The sequence below is a fragment of the Erpetoichthys calabaricus genome, chromosome 1, assembly GCF_900747795.2.
Source record: "Erpetoichthys calabaricus chromosome 1, fErpCal1.3, whole genome shotgun sequence".
Lineage (NCBI taxonomy): Eukaryota > Metazoa > Chordata > Cladistia > Polypteriformes > Polypteridae > Erpetoichthys > Erpetoichthys calabaricus.
In genome coordinates this window covers 261,952,459-261,972,467 of record NC_041394.2, presented here as the reverse complement: position 1 = coordinate 261,972,467, position 20,009 = coordinate 261,952,459, and the positions used below count along the sequence as shown (strand labels likewise).

General features: G+C 34.9%; 1 protein-coding gene across 6 annotated transcripts in view; it reads left to right on the top strand.

Moving 5' to 3' along the window:
* Nucleotides 1-20,009, top strand: part of si:ch211-272n13.3 (ankyrin repeat domain-containing protein 26) — a 186,311-nt gene that overhangs the window by 89,369 nt on the left and 76,933 nt on the right. For 3 of the 6 annotated variants that reach the window (XM_051935904.1, XM_051935913.1, XM_051935911.1), the window contains 7 exons: nucleotides 1,214-1,258; nucleotides 1,645-1,665; nucleotides 2,331-2,507; nucleotides 3,752-3,825; nucleotides 5,554-6,525; nucleotides 13,045-13,142; nucleotides 17,931-18,104. In XM_051935904.1, the coding sequence (XP_051791864.1) occupies nucleotides 1,214-1,258; nucleotides 1,645-1,665; nucleotides 2,331-2,507; nucleotides 3,752-3,825; nucleotides 5,554-6,525; nucleotides 13,045-13,142; nucleotides 17,931-18,104 (1,561 nt within the window). The remainder of the gene's footprint in view (nucleotides 1-1,213; nucleotides 1,259-1,644; nucleotides 1,666-2,330; nucleotides 2,508-3,751; nucleotides 3,826-5,553; nucleotides 6,526-13,044; nucleotides 13,143-17,930; nucleotides 18,105-20,009) is intronic. The other 3 variants (XM_051935917.1, XM_051935908.1, XM_028814639.2) reach the window with 3 other exon arrangements.

Sequence of the window (20,009 nt, the reverse complement as noted above, 5' to 3'; positions counted from 1 at the left end):
CATAATAAACTCTGTATTAACAGTCTATAAACATTTTATTAATGATACTGTTAACAATAAAGTTTCATTGAAAGTAATAACTCAGGATATGAAACTGTTATTTTTCATGTTTTATGTTTTTTAGCATTCATACTGTTGATATAGGTGCTTACTAGTGTTGATGAGTAAAATCTGGCAAAGTTTTTATTTGCATCAAATATGCTATATTTGTCATTGACCTTGTTTGCAGAATGTTTTCCTAGAAATTCATCTTGAGGTTGGCTTACACAAACATTTTTTCCCCAGCGCCCCATGATGTTTTGAAAGGCCTGCATGACATTACACAGCTGTACCTGCTATGCACAGAAATTTATGCATGTATACTGTAAGACTGTTGCATTTTTGTAGTTTAATTTTTCAAGTTTATATGACAAGAGGTCAATTCAAGTAGTATATATTTTATATTTTCCATTTTTACTCATCAGACAGCCTCTTCTGGCAGCAAAATATGTCCCCAGTACAAATTAGTCAAATGCTAGGAGAGTCGTGCAAGCCTGTACCTGCATAATTTTTGTGGTATTAGAGGTTCTTTTTTTTTCTTTTTGTAAATGCAAAAGATCACTAGTCTAGAAATAAATATAAAATGAAAGCAATTATGTAAATCTCACTCTGTAATCCTGGATTGAACAATTATCAGCTCAGCATTTTTCAGATATTATAAGATCTCTGCAAAGCTCCAGACTTGTTCTCCAACATGATTTGAAGCTGACAGCAATTTTATCTTGAGATTTCAACAAAGATTTGTAACTTTCCATTGGGATACGTCTTTCAAAAATGTTACTTTTAAGAAATATGAATTCAAACCAATGTTCCACAACTAATAGCTAACAATAGGAGATAAGTAGATGTCTAGAATTGAAATCTACTGTTTATGAAAACTTTTGAGACACCTCAAGTCTATTTGCACTACGTTCGTAAAGTTCTTTTAAATAGAAGACTACATAAAATTCATGCTAACACATGTAATTGCATTCTATTGTTGCTGTTACTTTTGAATATGACTCACTGTAAATAAAATATTTAATAGTCAAAAATGTGGTACCTAACTCGTTTAAAAAAAAAAAAAAAAGTTAACACTTTTTTTTAAATACTTCAACTTTCAGATCCATTAATTTAGCCTCCAAATGCACTTACTCCATGTGTTTGATCTGATATTAAATTCTTAATTTTTCAGATGTCTTTGAAGAACTTGGGTTGAATGATGCAGATGATATTGAAGGTACTTTCCCTTTTGTAAAGAGTACCCTGAGTTTGCTTTTTCCTGGCAAGTTAATTTTACTTATTTCCATGTATGATATAATAAGGCCATAAATAAATTTAATCAAAATATTGATTGCTTTAAATGAGCTTTTCCAGATTAATTAAGTAAAAGTTCAAATTAAGAAAAAGTAAGCAAAAGAATGACATTAGGTAATTACAGTTGTGCTATTTTAGTTTAAATATGGTAGATGTGGTTAATTTCCCCTTGGGACAAGTTTATTTTGTCTAATCTAATTAAATGTTTAATTATGTTTAAAGCACCAAAATATAATTTAAGATTTTTTAGTCCAAGAAAGAAAAGCTGTATTTTATTATACTCATGAATATTTTGTTTTTATTTTTAAGACCAAAACAAGTGTGCACAAGGTCAGTAACCTGAACTAGCTTTGCTGTGGTGGGATATTTTTTGTTTGATTCATTTACCATATTAGATGGTTGTTTCTCTTGATGTTCTTTATTTCTTTTTTCCTTTTAAAAGTCTTATATGTGATACACTTTAAGTATGTAGAATGTTAATCTAATTTCTGCTTTATTGCATTTAATTTCCATACAGTTGGTTTTCAAAGTATGCTATGGGTTACATTTCATGTATCAACTTAAGCAAAAATGGATACTTTAATACGTATTTGTTTTTTCCTCTTTTCTGTGTGCCAATAAATGCACATTGTAGGAAATCTATATATATTGTTCCTTTTCTTTGTTTTCATTAAATGAACTAATTATAAAATCTCCATTAACATTGGAAGCTTCTGAGTATATTACTTCGTCTTCATGAAATACAACATGAAGAACACTGTGCTTATTGCATTCAGTGAAAACGTGGCTTCAGACAAACCAGCAGTCTATTGGGAAATCATTTCCACTTTTTTCATTCCTCTCTCAGAGGATACATTCATCTAAGAATGAACTATGGAGTGTGTACCCTAAATTTCCATACTTTGCAACTCTGCTGTACTTAATATTCTAGTTTTTAGTTGACATGAAATCAGAGCCCAAATTATCCTGTATGAATTCTCATTTCTGTATTTCAGATGCATCGGATTGGGATTCTGTTAGTACAACAAGCAAAAATCTAAATGAGATCCCAGTTCATTCTCCAGGTCAAGAAGTGAAAACTATCATCTCATTTTCTGCTGCATCATCAGTGCACAATGTTAAAACTCAGAGTGTAGGTGAAAATGAAGAATCACTTGTGGAAAAGGAAAAGGGTAAATAACTATTTTAGCTGTGTATATTCATGCCCCATTTTGCATTTTCCTTATTTGTACTTTAACTATGTCATTTGTGTTTTTTATTAATTTGTATTTCATTCTCTGTTGCCAATATAGAACATGGAGTAAATTATTATTTTCAACAAGTTTACTTTCTAGGGAAGTATCCATGGTAAACACCATCCCAGCTCACTTAACATTTAGAGCACAGTAGTGTTTTGCAGAGATATTTTATTTGTTTGAAATACTTGATGTTGTTGTCTGTTGCCATATGTAGCTAGTATAAGGAAACTAATGCACTCTGCTCCTCTTTTCACCATCCTCAACGGGGGCTAGCCAACAGCAGTAGCTATAGGCAGAGAGTTGCAAGTAGGAAGCAGCATGCACTCATTTATAAAAACCTACTACTACACTAGATGCTTTGCATACACCCTGTGTAACAAAACACCCAGAAATGTGTTCAAGGGTTGATAGGTATATTAAAGTTATTGTTTTTCATTAGAGATTTAATAGATTCTTTTAATTTGCTCTTTATTTTTAAGATTTACTTGTATCTGTTTTTATATTGTATACTACATACTACTTTGCATTTTTTTAATTTGACTATCAGAAGGTCTACAGAAAAAGTTTCAATATTGGTACAATATAGGCTTTAAAAAAATCAGGAGTTCACTCAAAAATGGTATGAAAATAAGTTCAAGTCATTATAACAAAATTAGAAATATACTTGAATTCTTTCAAAAAACAACAAAGTTAATGAAAGCACTATTATATCTCACATGCTTCTTAAGGTTTGATGCAATATTGCGCCATGGATCACTGCCTGCTTTAAGAAAGTCTTAAGTCAATGTAAAAAAATATTTTTTGAGAATATTAAATAAGTGAAAAATTATTATCAAAAATGTTATCAATTAAATGTTGCCTTGCAGTTAATCCAGCAACTTAAGTCATCATTATTATGTATTATTTGTCCAAAGGAACACATCTGTTAAATTGTCCCTTTGTACAATTTGCTTTATCTTGTGGAGTGAAAGGTATTAAAAGTTTTAAATATTGCAGTAACGTGTGAGCCCAATAGTAGAGCATAATTATATATTGCATACTAACATTTAAATTATTTTTGTCTGTTTTATTTTTTAAACTGTCTGATGTTTTCACTTTAAAGAGTAACATTTCATGTGCAGTTATTTCATTTTATTTGCAATCTTTTTAGGCATTTTGAATAACTGTTTTACTTTCAGAAAACAACAGTGAAAATCACCATGGTATAAAAGATGACAGCAGCAGTGATCATCTTGAACTGGAAGAGAAGCAGGTAGCTTTTAAATGAAAATCTATTTACTTTATAATTTCACAATGTCACATTTTAAAACTTCAACTAACAACTTGAATGTTAAAAGTAAAAGTTTATATTCATTTTGATCAGGTGTGCAATATATGAAAGTGATAGTAGTTCCTTTATCATTCAGTTTTTCTTGAAATTAAAACATAAATGACCAAATCAAAATGTTTACTCTTGTAAATGTACATTTTTTAAAAAACATATATAAAAATATAATTATTAGAACTGTAATAACTGTATAGTTGTGTGTGTGTGTGTGTGTGTGTGTGTATCAAATAATTGTATACTGATTAAAGGAGACCCTTTAATTTTACTGTGAAAATGGATCTCTGAAAAGTGATTTAAATGAATAACTAATTATAAAACACAAAATAATAATAAAATAACTGTTTTACATGACACACCCAAAACATCACAGGTACAATCTGTTGGTTTTATATGTCATATGATTAATAAAATGGAGATCATATGTGTATAGTCAAGGGGTTTCAGTTGACTGTAGTATAACTGTCCCTGTATCTGGAAGGTTCAGCTTGTGGCAAACTAGTATCAGGGCTTAAGCTTCACAGTGAAGACTAAAACAAGAAACTCTGAAAAGTGGATTGAAAAAAAACACAAGTCAGGGGATGGAGACAAGAGAATGTCTAAGTCACTGAATATCCCTTGGAGAACATCTGAATTAATCACTAAGAGTTTGGAAGAGAATTCCACAGCTGTAAATCTGTCTACAGCAGGTCATCAACAAACCTTGAGTAACTGTTAAAGAAGACTAGTGGCAAAGGTCTCCAAGAGGTGTAAGATGTGATAACTCTGAACTAGTTACAAGCTATAGTGAAGAGATTTTAAGAGCCTGTTACAAGCTACGGTGAAAGAGATTGGAGAGACTGTATTACAACAACTGTTATCTGGATGCTTCTCTAGTTACAGCTTTATGGGAGAGTGGCAAAGTTTAAACAAACCTATGATGTCTCGGCTAGTATTTTCCAGAGGGCACATGGCAGATTCTGGAGTCAGCTGGAATAAGGTTCTGTGGTCTGATGAGATCAAACTTGAGCATTTTTTAGCCATCTGTCTGAGTGCCATGCTTTGTGTTAAATAGAACCCTACAAATGATCAAAAACACGCCATCCCCACAGTGAAGCATGGAGGTGGTAGCATCATAGTGGTGGGATGCTTCTCTGCAGCAAGCCTGGAAGGCTTGTGAGAGTAGTGGGTGTAATTAGTGTAGCAAAATATAGGAAATTCCTGGAGGAAAACCTGGTGCAGTCTGAAAAAAACATTTTAGGAAACAAAAGGCTGTTCCCTCATGGTCCTCATGCAATTCAACAAAGCTTGAGCAGGTTTGCCAATAAGAATGGGGACACATTGCAATGTTTAAATGTGCAAAGAGACCTGTTCACACAGACTCAAGCCTGGAATGGCTGCCAAAGGTACATCTGCTAAATGCTGATTTGAAGGAGTGAATACTTGCGCAGTCAGTTATTTTGTGTTTTTATTTGTAGTTAATTTAGACCACTTTGCAGAGATCTGTTGATCACTGTCAAAAAAGCCAAATTTAAATCAACTGTGCAGTGTTAACCCAAGGGTGTGATTAATTCTTAGAGAATGAGAAATACAGCTGTCTAATGACATTATTAGCTATTTAGTTTACAATAAATGCTTTAATAATCTCTCTTTATGTATCTGCTTATGCTACCAAAGGAAAATGATCTCTTGCAAACCGACAAGATAGCCTTTGAAGTCTCACCTATAGGTGGGTTTCTAAGGGCAGAACATCTGACTCCAAATGAGGAGGAAGATGAAGAAGGAGGAAGTAATATCCAAGTTACAAATAAGAGAGATTTACCGAATGAAAATGATTTGGATATTTTCTGGGAAAAGAGATATGAAAAAATCTGGGTTGAAAGGGAAAAGAGAGAGGTAAAATCTCAGTACAGGAATGTGACTGCTGAACTTAAGGAAAAATTTGGAGAGATTGCCTTGAAACAGCCCGAGGTGTCAATTTGTTTATCTCCAACAATATCAGTGGATGATGATGACTGTCATGTTCATAGTTTGAAAACTGAGTCTAAAGTAAATGTTGAAAATGTTCTACTGTTGACAGATACCTCAAAAATTCAGTCTATTCTAGAACTGAGTAAACCCCGTTTAGAGAACACAAATAATGGTCCCTCTCCCTCTAAGCTGGATAATAGCTGCAGTAACATAGAGGAAACAAAGTTTTGCAATTTGCAGAATTCTGGTGAAGTATCTGACAATTCTAAAAAGACTCAAATGCCTAATTTCACAACATTTGAGAGTGAAATACAGCCGACTTCAGTTCAAAATGAGATTGCAGGCTATGATACAGATTTGGATTCAGATTCAGCTGAAGATCTGGAAGAGAAATTGACAAACAAGAAAAGTGGATGTACAGATGCAAAAAACAATAGTAGCAAGGAAATGGATAGCGAACATCTGGACTGTGTGGATGGTGGAATAAAAAATCCTTACCCATTAGATGAAGATAAGAAAGTTGTTACCACAATTTCACAACCTATACACGTTACATCTTCTAAGTACCCCTCAGATGAGCAGCTTAAGGAATCTATGGAGAAATTTAAGAATGAGGTAGGGATGCTGAAGGTTGTATTCCTAACTTTGAAGAAAGACAAAGTTCAACTGCAGAAAGAGGTAGACAATTTCCTTAGTTGTATTCATAGTTTACAGCATTTGACATAACTCATCTGCTTATGAAAGGAAAAGTCTATTTATTTACTTTAATTAAAGGCTACTTAGGCAATTTTTCCAACTTGATTATTGTTGCCTGTAATTTTGAAATGTGTCTCTTTGTGTTATTTATTATTTTCTCTGTATTCCATGTTCTACTTTCACAATGTTTCTATAGAATCTTTAAATATATGTGCCCTAAATTTGTTTTCCATTTGTAATCTCCCGTTTTTATGTACATGTAAACCTCTGCTATTTATTAACAGTAGATCACTATACTGTATGTATGCAGAGTCTGTTGGCTCAGCTTTGCCACTGTAATAACCAAATATAAAATAATTTGTTTCAGCCTTGAAAGGCATTGTACACTCATCCTAATTGTGATTTCCTTTCTTTTTACTACATTGATTTTTCCTTTTTCATTCTCACAACAAATGTTTCAAGAAATATATTACATGGCTCATTATGCAAGCAATGAGAATATAACCATGCTGTTTTTATTTTCGCTATACACAGTTGTTAAAGGAAAAAAGAAATATTAAAGAATTGGGGCTCCAGACCCCCTATATACTGAGCTTCTTATTCTTAACTGGAAGGGGTAAAGGCAGAGGAGGAGCAGAAGTGATGACCATTCTCTTCCAAGTGCTACTCCTCTGTTCTAGATAAGGAAACAGAAACTGAATGAGAAATTGTTCCACTCCACAATTTCCTTCACTGTGTAATCCTGAATCGGTCTCCTAGACTTGTCATTCTTCCATGTTTAACACTCTATATTAAACCTTTTGATAAGCGTGATACTAATGTTAAGCAAGCATTACTGAACGTTTTGAATAATGTTTCCATCTCGGTACCAAATAAAGTTCCATGTTAAATAATCAATAGCAGAAAATCATGTGTTGCACCCTGTGCAGCCCAAACCGCCATTGGGGCACAGATATAAATTACACATTACAATAAAGAAAGCAGCCAGAAAGAATGAAGTGCTTATCATGCATGTGCAGAACACATGAACATTGCAGACCTAAATTAATGTGCCAGTCACCTCTTGCAGACAGACTTCTTCATAGTGCATTTGTGATTGCTCAGTTTTTGCACCCCTCTGCTATCCTCCCTGATCAGCTGCTATAGTGTGTCTGTCAAATCACAATACAGTTTATGATAGAAGAGACTGATAGTCATTACGTAACAACTGAGTTTTACTTTGTTTGACTAATCACAAGAGAACTCACTTTTTTCTTCCAAATTTCTTTTATGGTGTGCTATATCCAGAACAAGACATGCAATACAAAGTATATGCTGTTCGGCTTAATTCAGACTGTGTGTATGACAAATATGTGCTCTGGAATGGGAGAAGGCCTTCTGTTTTCATACTACAGAAGGATGTCTGTTTTAATGATAACTTAGGGCTTCACAATCAAAAGTAAGAATAGCTCATAAGAATAGGTCCTATGAGTGGTGTGCAAATACAGAATAGCACTCTGAAAATTTTTTTTAATGCTGCATACAGTGATCCCCCACCTATCACGGAAGTTACGTTCCAGACCCATCAATCCGTGATATAGAAACACCATATAAGTAAATATTTTTTTATAGTTTAAGCCTTAAAATACCCCTCCCACACCCTTTAAACACATGTAAACTTATTAAAACACACTTTGTAAACACATATATGTGGATGTCGGGGTAAGGATATGAGTAATATCTCTCTAGTATAAAAAAATCTTGGTAGGGAGACGAGACGTGATCTTCTTGGAAGACAATTTGACATCCTGCGAGACAAGGCAGTGAGACAGAAGGACAGCTGCTGTACAGACTTTTAAATGATCGACGCTCAGAGCAACAAGCAGAACACGCTCCTTGGCAGAAGCAGCACAAAGCCAGTAGCCGATTTGTCCGCTTCTCCTTAGCGTGCATTCAGCTTCCCCCCTTCACAACGTGAGCAGGAGAGACGCGAAGTGGCAGGAACGAAGCACGCCTCCGGGGGGGTTGAGCAAAGCGATCGAGACCAGATCATCTCGGAGAGACACTTTGACGATATGCGAGACTAAACATTACAACCTTAGGAAGCAAAACCCGTGAGACGGTGACTTTTGCATGTCACGCCCTACTTACAAACAATTTAAAACAAGTTCATGGACATCTAACCTAGCAGTTGTTGGAATGCTTTTGGTAGACATACTTCAGGTGCTCCCAGCTCTTGAAACAACGACAAGCAGAACACGCAGCTTGCCAGCTGCAGCAAGCCAGCAGATGATCTGAGCGCTTCTCCTTAGCGTTTGTTCAGCCCTCAGCCATACCACCCCCCATCCCCACCTTCAGAACTCTAGCAGTAGAGACGCAAAGTGGCAAAAGGACAGCGGCTGTTGCACTTTGCATCAATCATTTAAAAGCCTGTACAAGCCGAACATGCAGCTGGCTAGCTGCAAGACAGCAGCTAAACCAATCGCATCTCTTTAGCTTGCATTCAGACCCCCCTCTTCACAGCGTGAGCAGCGTTATATGTCCCTGCGAGAAAGAGATTTAACCACACCCGGGGCAGGAAATAAAGGACAAATATTGTTTTTACAAAAGTTTTAAAGTAAAAATGAAAATAATGCATATGTAACAATTCCCATGAAAATAACAATCTCTTTAAATTGTTTATCTGGTAAACCAAACCCGGGGGTGGGCGAATGGGTATAATAAATTCGTGATATAGAGGGGGCGCAATAGCTGATCTGTGTTATAGCAGGGGATCACTGTAATGCATTTGAATTAATCCAAAACTGTAGACATGATAAATTCGTATTTTAATTATATTTGAAATGAAATAGTAACAAAACAGCCCAAGTTTCAGTTAATATCTATGTTTGTATGTCTGTTTGTTTTTAGCGTAGACGTATGGTACTTGTTGATGTGTACATTTGTCAGTTTTGCAATTTATTGTGTTGGGGTTTATTGCTGCCATTGGAGCCTGTCCTTCAGCAGCATTTGAGATATGTCAAAGTGTTTTGTGGTTTGAATCTGTATCTCAATGAATTGTTTTGTTTTTGGAGTATACATTTTCTTCTTTTGGCTTGTACACTTGCATGCATGTATAATATTTTAACTTGTTCAGTGTACAATATTTTGACTTGTACTTCACTTAACTTGGGTGAGTATTGTGTGTAGTGCTTACTATTCCAAGGCATCTCACAAAGTACCCAGAAAATATTTAGAATCCTGTATTAAATATAAATTCCTAATTTAATAATAATAATTCATTTTATTTATATAGCACCTTTCCCATGCTCAAGGCACTTAGATATTTGATATTTTAGATTAGATGATTTATATTCGATATTTTAGATAATTTACATACTGCCAGAACTTAATTTCAGGCATTTTTTCATATTTTATTTTGGATGTTTTTGGTACTTTATTAAATGTACTGTATAGTCAATTAATATTTCTTTTTCCATTCCCAGTTTTGCAGCATTTAAGCTGATATTCAGAGCTGCCATTTTTTTAAATGCAGTGACACTTCTAAGCTAAAATGTGGAGATAATTTCGTAATGGTGAATTGCTCAGTTAAGCACTTCACAAATATATTTGCTTCATGTTTCTTTGGGTCTTTTCTGTGTGGTAGCAATAATAAGTATGGTGTTGTTAGACTACAATCAATAAATATTTATGGATTCTTGAATAGTGTAATGGTTCTACTGTTGAGTAAATCTTTTATTTTTACTAGTATCAATTTTAGAATAGTATGTAAATATTATTAACCCTTTTCACTCCAAAAAAAAAAAACCACATTTTAATGTGATTCTTTTTTTCCCTGATTGTTCATTTGCTTTTTTCCTGTTCTTATATTGATCAGAGAAAAAGTATTCATCTTGACATCGGCAGCAAATTATTTTAAAGTAGGTCCTCAATCTTGAATCAAGAGGCCAACTTACTGTCCTTCACACTATGAGGAAACCGGTGTGGGGGTGAAATACAAAATATATGATTATAATGCCATAAATCTAGGTACATTCGAGAGAATTTGTTTTTCATGAAGTTAAACAAGTTCTGTGAAATGTAATGAAATTACAGTATAGCCTGTAACATCAACAGTACTTAATCTTAGCTCACAATTTTTTAGTTAATTACTATGAGTCTATGCCAGGTTCAATGTTTGTCACTGCCAGTTGTAGTAGGTGATACAGTTGTGCATCAATGAGTCTGGATCTAGTTGGAGATTTGATGTGCTTTAATCTGGAAAAAGCTTTCTCACAGATGTAGGTGCTTCCACAAATGATTGTCATTTTCAGTGCATGTTTTTTAAAATTAGGGTCTCAGATGGGAGAGAAGAACGGAAATGAATTAAGCTTGTAGACTTAATGCATGTGACTGTCACGGTTCTGCTATTCTGGTAAACTGGTTGTTTTTCAGCAGATTGTGTCTTGAGTATTGCATAAGTTTTCCTTTTTTTTTACTTGTTTAATAAGGAGGCTGAGTTTTACTTCAAATGCCCTTACATGTGAGTGCATGTCATTGATGAGTTTCCCCATCCCTTGAAACTGCATGTTGAAACCATTTAGTAGCTCTGTTACAGTATATGTTAATAAAAGCAAGGTGCCATTTCCATTCTTGATCACTACAGTATGTCCTGCGACTACTTTGTTTTCCAAATGTAGAAATATGTTGATTTCCGGGATCAATTCATAAAACTGTTTCAAAATTCAACCCCAGCTTAGCAAACGCATCTCCATGTGGTATAGAACATCTCTATGCAGTATTCATCTCTGTCAAAAAAATCCTGAAATTGTCTATGGTTGAGATCATTTGCTCAAATGAAGTTAATACAAGACACTGCAACTTTCTTGACAGAGTGCCACTTAACTGATTTGGAACACAATGCTTACTGGTGAATCAGGCAGTTTATTGCAATCAGATGTAAGTGACTACATTCGTCCATCACTCCATTGACGCATGCAACCACTCTTTTCGCAGAACCCCCATGCTTGGGGCATCATCATTTGTCACACTTGTTAAATTTCACCAGTTGAGCTCCAAATTATCAAGAGTTTTCATACATATCCTCTTCCATAGTATTGTCATAGATGCTCTGCAGTACTGCAAATTCTTCTGTGATTTTTGAATTGGTCAATACTTCCCCAAATACATATCAAAGGCTGTGCTGTATCACGAAAAACATTGCTTTCATCAGTTGCCACCAAAAAATAGCATGTCTTAGATTTCCTTTGCAAATGCATAAGCAAATTGTCACCAATTTCTTCAACCCTACATGTAATTGTTTGTGTGGAAAAAAACTCATCACATTGAATAAGTTTGCCTTCTCTAAACAGATCTTCTTAGCAACAGAAACCAGACATTCTTTCATAAACTGTCCCTCTGTGAATCGTTTACCACTGGTAACTATTAACTTGGTTACTTGAAAAAACTGTCATGAACCAACAGAGTATTTTTCTGTTTTTGTTTTAAAAATGCATTCTGCTGAAACATCAATCCATTTTTTAATTTTGATATTCTTTTTGACCTCACGTGCCCTGTCAGACAGTCATATATTTCTTTATGTCAAAATCCATAGTGCTGACTCAAGTTGTATTCTTTGAAGACAGCTATAAACTCTTGACATGTAAGACAAACAGCTTTGTCCTTGCACTGAGCAAAAATATAATCATTGATCCACTGTTAATTTAATATCCTGCACTCAGAATCAGTTTTTCTTTTTTTTGACATTATTTAATGTGGCTAGTTCGGGAATCACTTAGTGAGTTAGGGTGAAACAGTCGTGGGAGGTTATATGGGAATATTTTTAATGTTTCTGTGATGGCTCCAGATGCCCCAATTACATTTGCTTTGGTTTACGTAGGCGTATGTTTAGAAATTTAACGTTCAGTAGGCTGGGTCACACAAATTTCAGTTATTGTTTAAAGGGCTGGTAAAATGACAGTCTAGTGCCATGGTTTTCAGACTCCTGGTTTAAAGCAGTTGGATAATTATTGAGAGCATGTTTTCAAGTGCCTGTCATATATTTTAAGGTTTCTTAAAAACTGTTGTCAAGAAAGGCAATTGTATAAGGTAATTTCACTCTACCTTCCCAAAACTAGTTCAGTTAATATTGGAACTTGTTATATGATTGCACCTATTGCACCTTGAAACAAGCAACACTGTGCTGTCAAGTAATAAAGCTTTAAGTTCTAACAGTTATCCTCTTCTTTCGTTTATACTTAATCTTTCAGTTGTGTTTTCAGCTATTCCTTGTAGACACTATGACTTCTAATAACACTCCCCCTCTGCCTATAATCAGACACCATTGTTACTTTATTGATTTTTGCCATTATTAAATAATGTATTGCTAGAACAGAAAAATGTACTTCTTTTAAAAAAATTTCCTTTTGCTAATTTGCAGTATCCATAACTGATATTTTGGCAACACCTTTTCAGTTTTTATTTGTTGACATCATAAACATATATTATCAATCACTATGTAAATAATTCATATTCATATTTCAGGTGGAAAGGAAACAGAATAAACTATCTGGTGAACAGAAATGTAACATTATTAAAGACTATTGCGAATCAAAGACTCTAAATGGCCATATTCCTAAAGGGTAAGTCTGGGAAAATTTCTTTATCAGACATGATAGCTAACTTTCTTTCAATTATTTTATGGGTTGCAGGGTTACAGTAGTGTTAATATTAGTATTTGTATTATAACATAAGCAAAACTGGGCAACTGTTTGTAAGGCATGGTGTACTGTTTAAAATGATGAAGAAAAAGAACTGATCCAATTCTCTTGAAATTTTAGATTTTATTTAGAATGCTCAATTCAAGACATACCCCAGAAAATTATTTGAGACCGCACTGTGTGTCTGTCTGTCAGTCCAGCCATTTTCTACTGCTTATCTGGTCTGGGTTGAGGGGCCAGCGGTCTAAGAAAAGATGCATAGACATTGTATTTCCCTGTCACCTCAATTGACTCTTCAGAGGGATATCGAGGTGTTCCTAGTTCAGATGGGATAATCTCTCTGGCATGTCCTAGGTCTGCCCCTGGGCCTCCTCCTGGTTGGACATGCCTAAAACCTGTCAGAGGGAGGCATCCAGGATGAATCATAATCAAATGCCCCAAACCACCTCAAATGGCTCCTTGTCTCTGTCAGTGGATTCTTTATTCTCGGTGAGAGTGAATCATACTTGATAGAAGTACATTAAAACTCATCTCTGGTTATCTGTTTGTGTAGCTGAAGAATAGTTCTGTCTGTTGCCTATGACCTTTGTCATTAAAACATACCACACATATTATAAAGGAGCCCATGGTTAACAAGTAGCTTTAGACAGAGGGTCTGTTGCTGGTTAGTTCCTCAAGTGGTTCTATTTAAAACAAGAATGTTAGACACACATAAAAGTGTTACTTGAAATAACCATTCAAGCTGAAAAAGTATTAAAAATAATTTTATTTGCTGGTGGAATAGAAGAAACTCTTGCCAGCAGTAAAGCATTTTGTGGGAGCCTCACTATATGATGCTGCTTTATGACCTGAAAATACAAGTCGAATATGAGACCATTTCTAGAAAAAGCCAAGGTAAACTTGACACTTATTCAAAAGAGCAGTGAGTTTGAACAAATCTAAAATGAAATGGGTATAAAACAAAATGGGGTTTTGCAATGGGAAAGTCAGGTCCTAGTGAAATGATCTCTTCTGCCTGAAAGCAGGCTGTACATGCAGAGAAGCTTTCATATATCAGTAGATGAAACAGTGTCTTCTAGTGGATTATGCAAAGAATATCAATATTTTTCTGGGCAACTAAAAGACTTACAGAATTATTATAACTATCCTAAACCATCTCCCCTAAGTATAATCTTTCAGTGTTACCATTGAAATCATTTTCAGGTTTTCTTATGTCCAAATAAGGTAAAATGTTAACTCCTTCAATGATCTGTTATGTTGTTAATTGACAAATGTACTTGTTTGTTACTTTGATTTGAGAATCAGAAGAGCAAAAGCAACTTTTGTATCTGCCATTCACTCACAACTTCAATAGGTATTAAAACAGAAAAAAAAACCTTTTGTAAGGCATAAACTATGGCTTTGATGTTTTTTTTTTTAATTCATGTATAATTTATGTGGGCAAAACAGTAGCACAATATATTTAGCACTGTTGCCTCACAGATCAAGCATCCTGTGATTGAGTTCTGTGCCCTCTCTGCCTAGAGTCAGTATATATATTGGATTTGTCTGTTTGGGTTTCATTCTGGATGCTACAGTTTCCATTGTATTCCCAAAAACATTATTTTGTCTTTAATTAGCTGTGGCCATCATGAATTGGAATTGGAATAAGTGGGTTTTTGAATATTCATTTTGCATTGAAATAAACCTTGAGTATGCTAATGAGTAATCATACATTCACTGGTGGGCCATTACCAACTACAGGTTTCTTTTGTAAACTTCTTGCTACCATGCAACTGTTTTCACAATTGATTCAGTGTAGACATGCAAATTACACAAAGATGTTTCCACTGTCTTCCCAATCTAGCAGTCACATTAGTCATCATAGGTGGAGTTGTGTACACCTAATAATTAATTACATCTTAATATCTAAATATGAGCAGTTGTCCACCAATAACCTCATCCTTGGAGATTGTTCCATTTGTGTAGGGAAGTGAAAAATATTGCAATTTTACAAAAATATGTTTTTGCAAAAGCATCTAGCCTAAAAGCATCACATTTCAAGAATTATTACATTACTAATTTATAGCTTGAAGCATAAATGAATGACGTCACTCCAAAACAAAAAACTAATTAAATAAATTAATGAAATAATAAATGTACCCTATCAATAAATATATTCCTGTTGTCTGCATTTTCATTAATTACATTGTTTTGGTTAAACTACAGAGCTGTATATACTAACTAAAAAAGACAAAACAAATATATTAATACCACAGATTCAGAAAACAAAGGGCTCTAAATAAATAGTTATTGGTAAAGAAGACCAAGTATTTTCTGTCATATAGCTTTGTATGCATTTTGCATCTAGTTATTTCTTCAGCAACCACTCAAGAGACTGCCTCATGTATAAACGGTGCGTACACACAGAAATGTTGCGTACGAACGTGTCCACACTCAAATCGCGATGTATAAAACCTAAACTTGCCATAAAGCCACGCACATTTCCACGGTACCTCATACCCTGGCGTACGCAAGTTCTCCGCTCGGTTTTGCAGCCTGGCGGCACCCAGCATCAAAGCAGTACTACTGTTCCTGTGTGGTTACCCTTTCTTTCTTAGATCCACATTCCTGATGCAGCTTTATAAATACACTGAAACTAACTGCATATTGTTTATTAGTGTAATGCATCTGATTGTAATTAACCTGTAGCAATATAATGGTCCAGGGAATAGCCATAGTATTCCAAATACCATAACTGCTTTAGCGTTGTTACTCTCACTGCATCTTCTTCTTTCAGCTGCTCCCGTTAAGGTTTGCCATAGCGGATCATCTTTTTCCATATTACTCTCACTGCACCACTCGGAGTATTTATATCACTATATCTGAGTGGGGAATCACAGCAGCAGCTGATAGCAAAGAGAATTATCGGGATACAGCATCAAGCACATGCTGCCTCAGCCACGGCAGAATGCTTCAAAGTCTTTCCTGTACGGACCTCGCGGTTCAGAAACAGTTTCATCCCAAGAACTATAAACGCACTCAATCAGTCCATCAAGTGCTCCTTGTAGAACTGTTTGTACTTATAAGTACAATTATCCCACTGTAAACTTGCACTACAGTTATAATATTGCACAACCTGCGCCACTTTAAAAAGCTGTATTCTTGCTGGTGCTGACGCGACACTGGAAGGATAGACGGATAGAATAATTAAACATGTACTACGAAGATATTTCAGTGTTCCTTAAAAGTTTTGAAGAATTGACGTTCTAAGCTTACAGATGGCTTAATGTCTATTACAGAGCTGATTGTGTGGCGATTGGGTATTTGGAGAAAGAAAAGTAAGGACAGGAATTGGAGGTTAGTACGTTTGAAAGAGACAGTACTTCTGTAATAAATTTATTTCATCGAAGGTCGCGCATGGCGCAGCAAGCCTCTTGCGTGAGACATGAACAATCACTGCGCCACCGTGTTCCCATGTTTAATAACATGCTTTCATTCCTATCATCATGAAAAAGATATCACGTATACATCTCAGTATTTTAATTATTCAGAGAGCTGCAATATCACTAATGTAATGGATTCTGTGTCCTGTCAGAGAAAGAGAAAGAACGGAAGCATGTAGTGATTCACACACACAGAGCACATAGAAGATCAAATACAAAACAAAGCATTTAACGTGCTACTTTAGTTACGATGGGATTTGAGAAACTAGTAAAAATAAACGATTTTAAGATGAAGTTTATGATGTTCTATTTTAATGACAAAATAAACAACGTGATTAAAGTGGAAATTTTAAGATTAAAGTTGACATTTCGTGTTTTTTTCCCCACTGTATGCCTATTTTTTTTCTCTGTACCCTAATAAGCTTTCATATGACACTCAGACAGTGGGTTATGACTCGCCTTTTCACAGCAACTTTCATATCTGACAACTTCTTTTTTTATTTCGGGCACTGTGCGACTTTGTGAACTTGAGCTTTCGAGTTTCTCCGACACTATGTCACTCAATCAACTTCCTTTTGTTGATTATACCACTGTTTAAACCAACAAATAGTATGTTTTTTCTTTGCCTCCACTTGGTATTCGCTGAAATTCTTATATTTTCCCCCGTGCTTTTCCCATTGTCTTTTCACAGAAGGCTGAGCTTAAGGGCTGTTTATATTGATTTGCATATTCAAAGAGGCGTAATTCTGGCAGGAGTTGGGGCGGGACAGAAGGCGCGTGCACGTGCGTTACTTTTCACGCTGACTGGGATTTATGTAGCGGAAGAACGTGGAAGTTTGCGTACGCACAGATTCCTGCATCTGGATTTTTCTGTGCGTACGCACATTCCCACTTTTGTGCTTACGCCATGTTATAGTGTGAGTTCTACGCATGGCATTATACATGAGGCCCCTGGTGTTCTTTGGGCTGATGTGTTTCATCAATTGTACAGAAGAACTATTCTGAAAGTGAAATTCCCTTCTTGGGTTCATACTACAGGAATGTTTAGTCCTTATTTATTAAATGCATTCTTCCTTTTAAATTAGCTGACTGAAAAGAGGTGTTATCTGTGATAAACTGAGAATGTTGTGATTAGTTATATTAAAGTGACTGATATAAAAAAAATTCAAATGCTTTTATTTATTACAAAGTAATCAATCATTTTTTTACTACTGTAAATATTTATACAAAAATATGATTATATACAATTTTGGCTCTAATAAAAATCTTTCACTTTTTTTTTTAGCATTAACCTGACCTCAGATGAGGAAGATATTGATAATCCAGAACTGCCCAGGAATGAGCTAAATAAAACTGGCAAATTGACTCACAAGACCCAACTGACTAACCCTATTAATGGAGAGCCACTATCTGTTTTTGATGATAGTACATTAAGTGAAGTATCAGAAGATGGAGGAAGGTATATGTAAATTAATTTGTGTCAGTGGGTATTCAGTTCGATTTCAGCTTTGGCTGCCTTTAATACATGCTTGTAGTGGATGTTTTTAATTATGGCAATACAAATTAACAAACGTAAAATGCAGTGCAATAGGTGGAATTTAATCATTTTGCATAATTAACAGCTCCTCATTGGAATTTTCACAGATTTATAGTAAGAGTAATGCCTTTTATTTATATACCACCTTTTCTATGCTCAAAGTGCTTATGACTAAATACTTCCGGTGGTGTCATGTTTTCCTTATTTTTGTTTGTTTTTCTTTGGGTGATATGGATTGTTCTTAGATTCACACAGTTGCTATTAGATGTATTGCAGGCTTCTTGTCAGTCCTATAATTCCCATATAACTTTACCCACATAAACACTTTTTCAAATTTCTAGAACTTGCAAAAATATGAAAAGCATGACTTATCATCCTCATGATATTGGAATTTGTGAGATTCTACATCTTCTGGACTTGTGAAATAATATTAATCAAAAATTTTTACCTGTGTGATCTCATTTCTGGCTATTTAAACCATGAATGTGCTAATCTGTTAAAGGTAGAAAAAAAAATTATTTTTGATAAAAAATTGGGAAAGATAAATATACAGGAAAAGTAGTTAGGAAACGAAAAATAGAAATCTTTGGTTGCACCTGTTTTGGAACTGTCAAAATCTTATTCGACTATTTGATTATAGGTTCATATATTACATGTGAATCCTATCCTGTATTTATATAAATAATAATTAGAATCCTGCCAGCAACTCTTGTTTTATGTTATGATTAAAGAGTTTTTCTGAATGGTGAGCCTTTCAGTGATTTTACAGTTTTCGTATATTTCAATTTAATGTTAACAATTTAATTGACTATTGTTAAGAATTGGCAAGGGCTCCACACCTAGCCTCTCCTATTTATTGTTTGTTATTTGCTCTTATCTCCTCCTTTTTAGTGTTTGTTGCCATGCAACATTTATCAGATGGCAGTCATGTGATATCAAGGGCAAGAGAAATAAAACAGGGAGCTAGGCAGAGGCACTCTGCTATTAATAGTTTTCCTTTTGTGAAAGTTTGCTGTAGTCTACCTTCTTTTTAGAAGAAACCTGAAAAAGCTACTCTACATAAAGAAATTTTGTCTTTATTCAAACAGAACAAAAAGTTTGTTTTTCTTCTTAAAAAGATGATCCAGTTTTTCAATTAATTTGTTTGTCTAAGGATCACACTTTTGGCTTCCACATAGTTAACCAGACATGAACTGAGTACTCTTGCAAGTTTTCTAAAGTGACTGTTATTGAGAATTTAGATTAGGGATCAGTTTTAGTTGTAGTACTATTAGCTATTAAAAGCTTATGCCTGAAGAAGCTTACCATTTATTTTAGTATAAGGGCCACTGTCTTCTGCGGCCTGCTTGACTTTTCACTTGCTTTGTGTTGTGTTTTGTAAAGCAACTGAGCAAGCAGAGTTTTGTTTTGGGAACATGGCTGCTGAGGCGTCCGACTGACAGAAGACTTGACATAAGATTAAACAAGCTTCCACAAGGATTCACAGGCCTTCAGTTTTTAAGAAAACTAAGCAACCTACATTAGTGCATAAAAATATAAGCATTTTAGATGGCATTTCATTTAATATAATAATGCCCATCAACACCTTAGGCAATCTAATTAAAGCAAAATGCATTGTGTTAGCTAGCTTGAGCTATTTAAGGGTTTAAGAGTTGATTATCAAAGGTCAGCTTTTTTTCCACTATTATAAGTGGATGCCTGTAAGCCTAAAGCTGCCTCCTTCCATTCCCTGCAGCTTAGCCCCTGTTCTGGCAAGTCAGAGACTGTGTGGCCACGTGCCACTGACTAATGGCACAGCTGCCAGTGTTTGCAGGCTTTCACATCAGC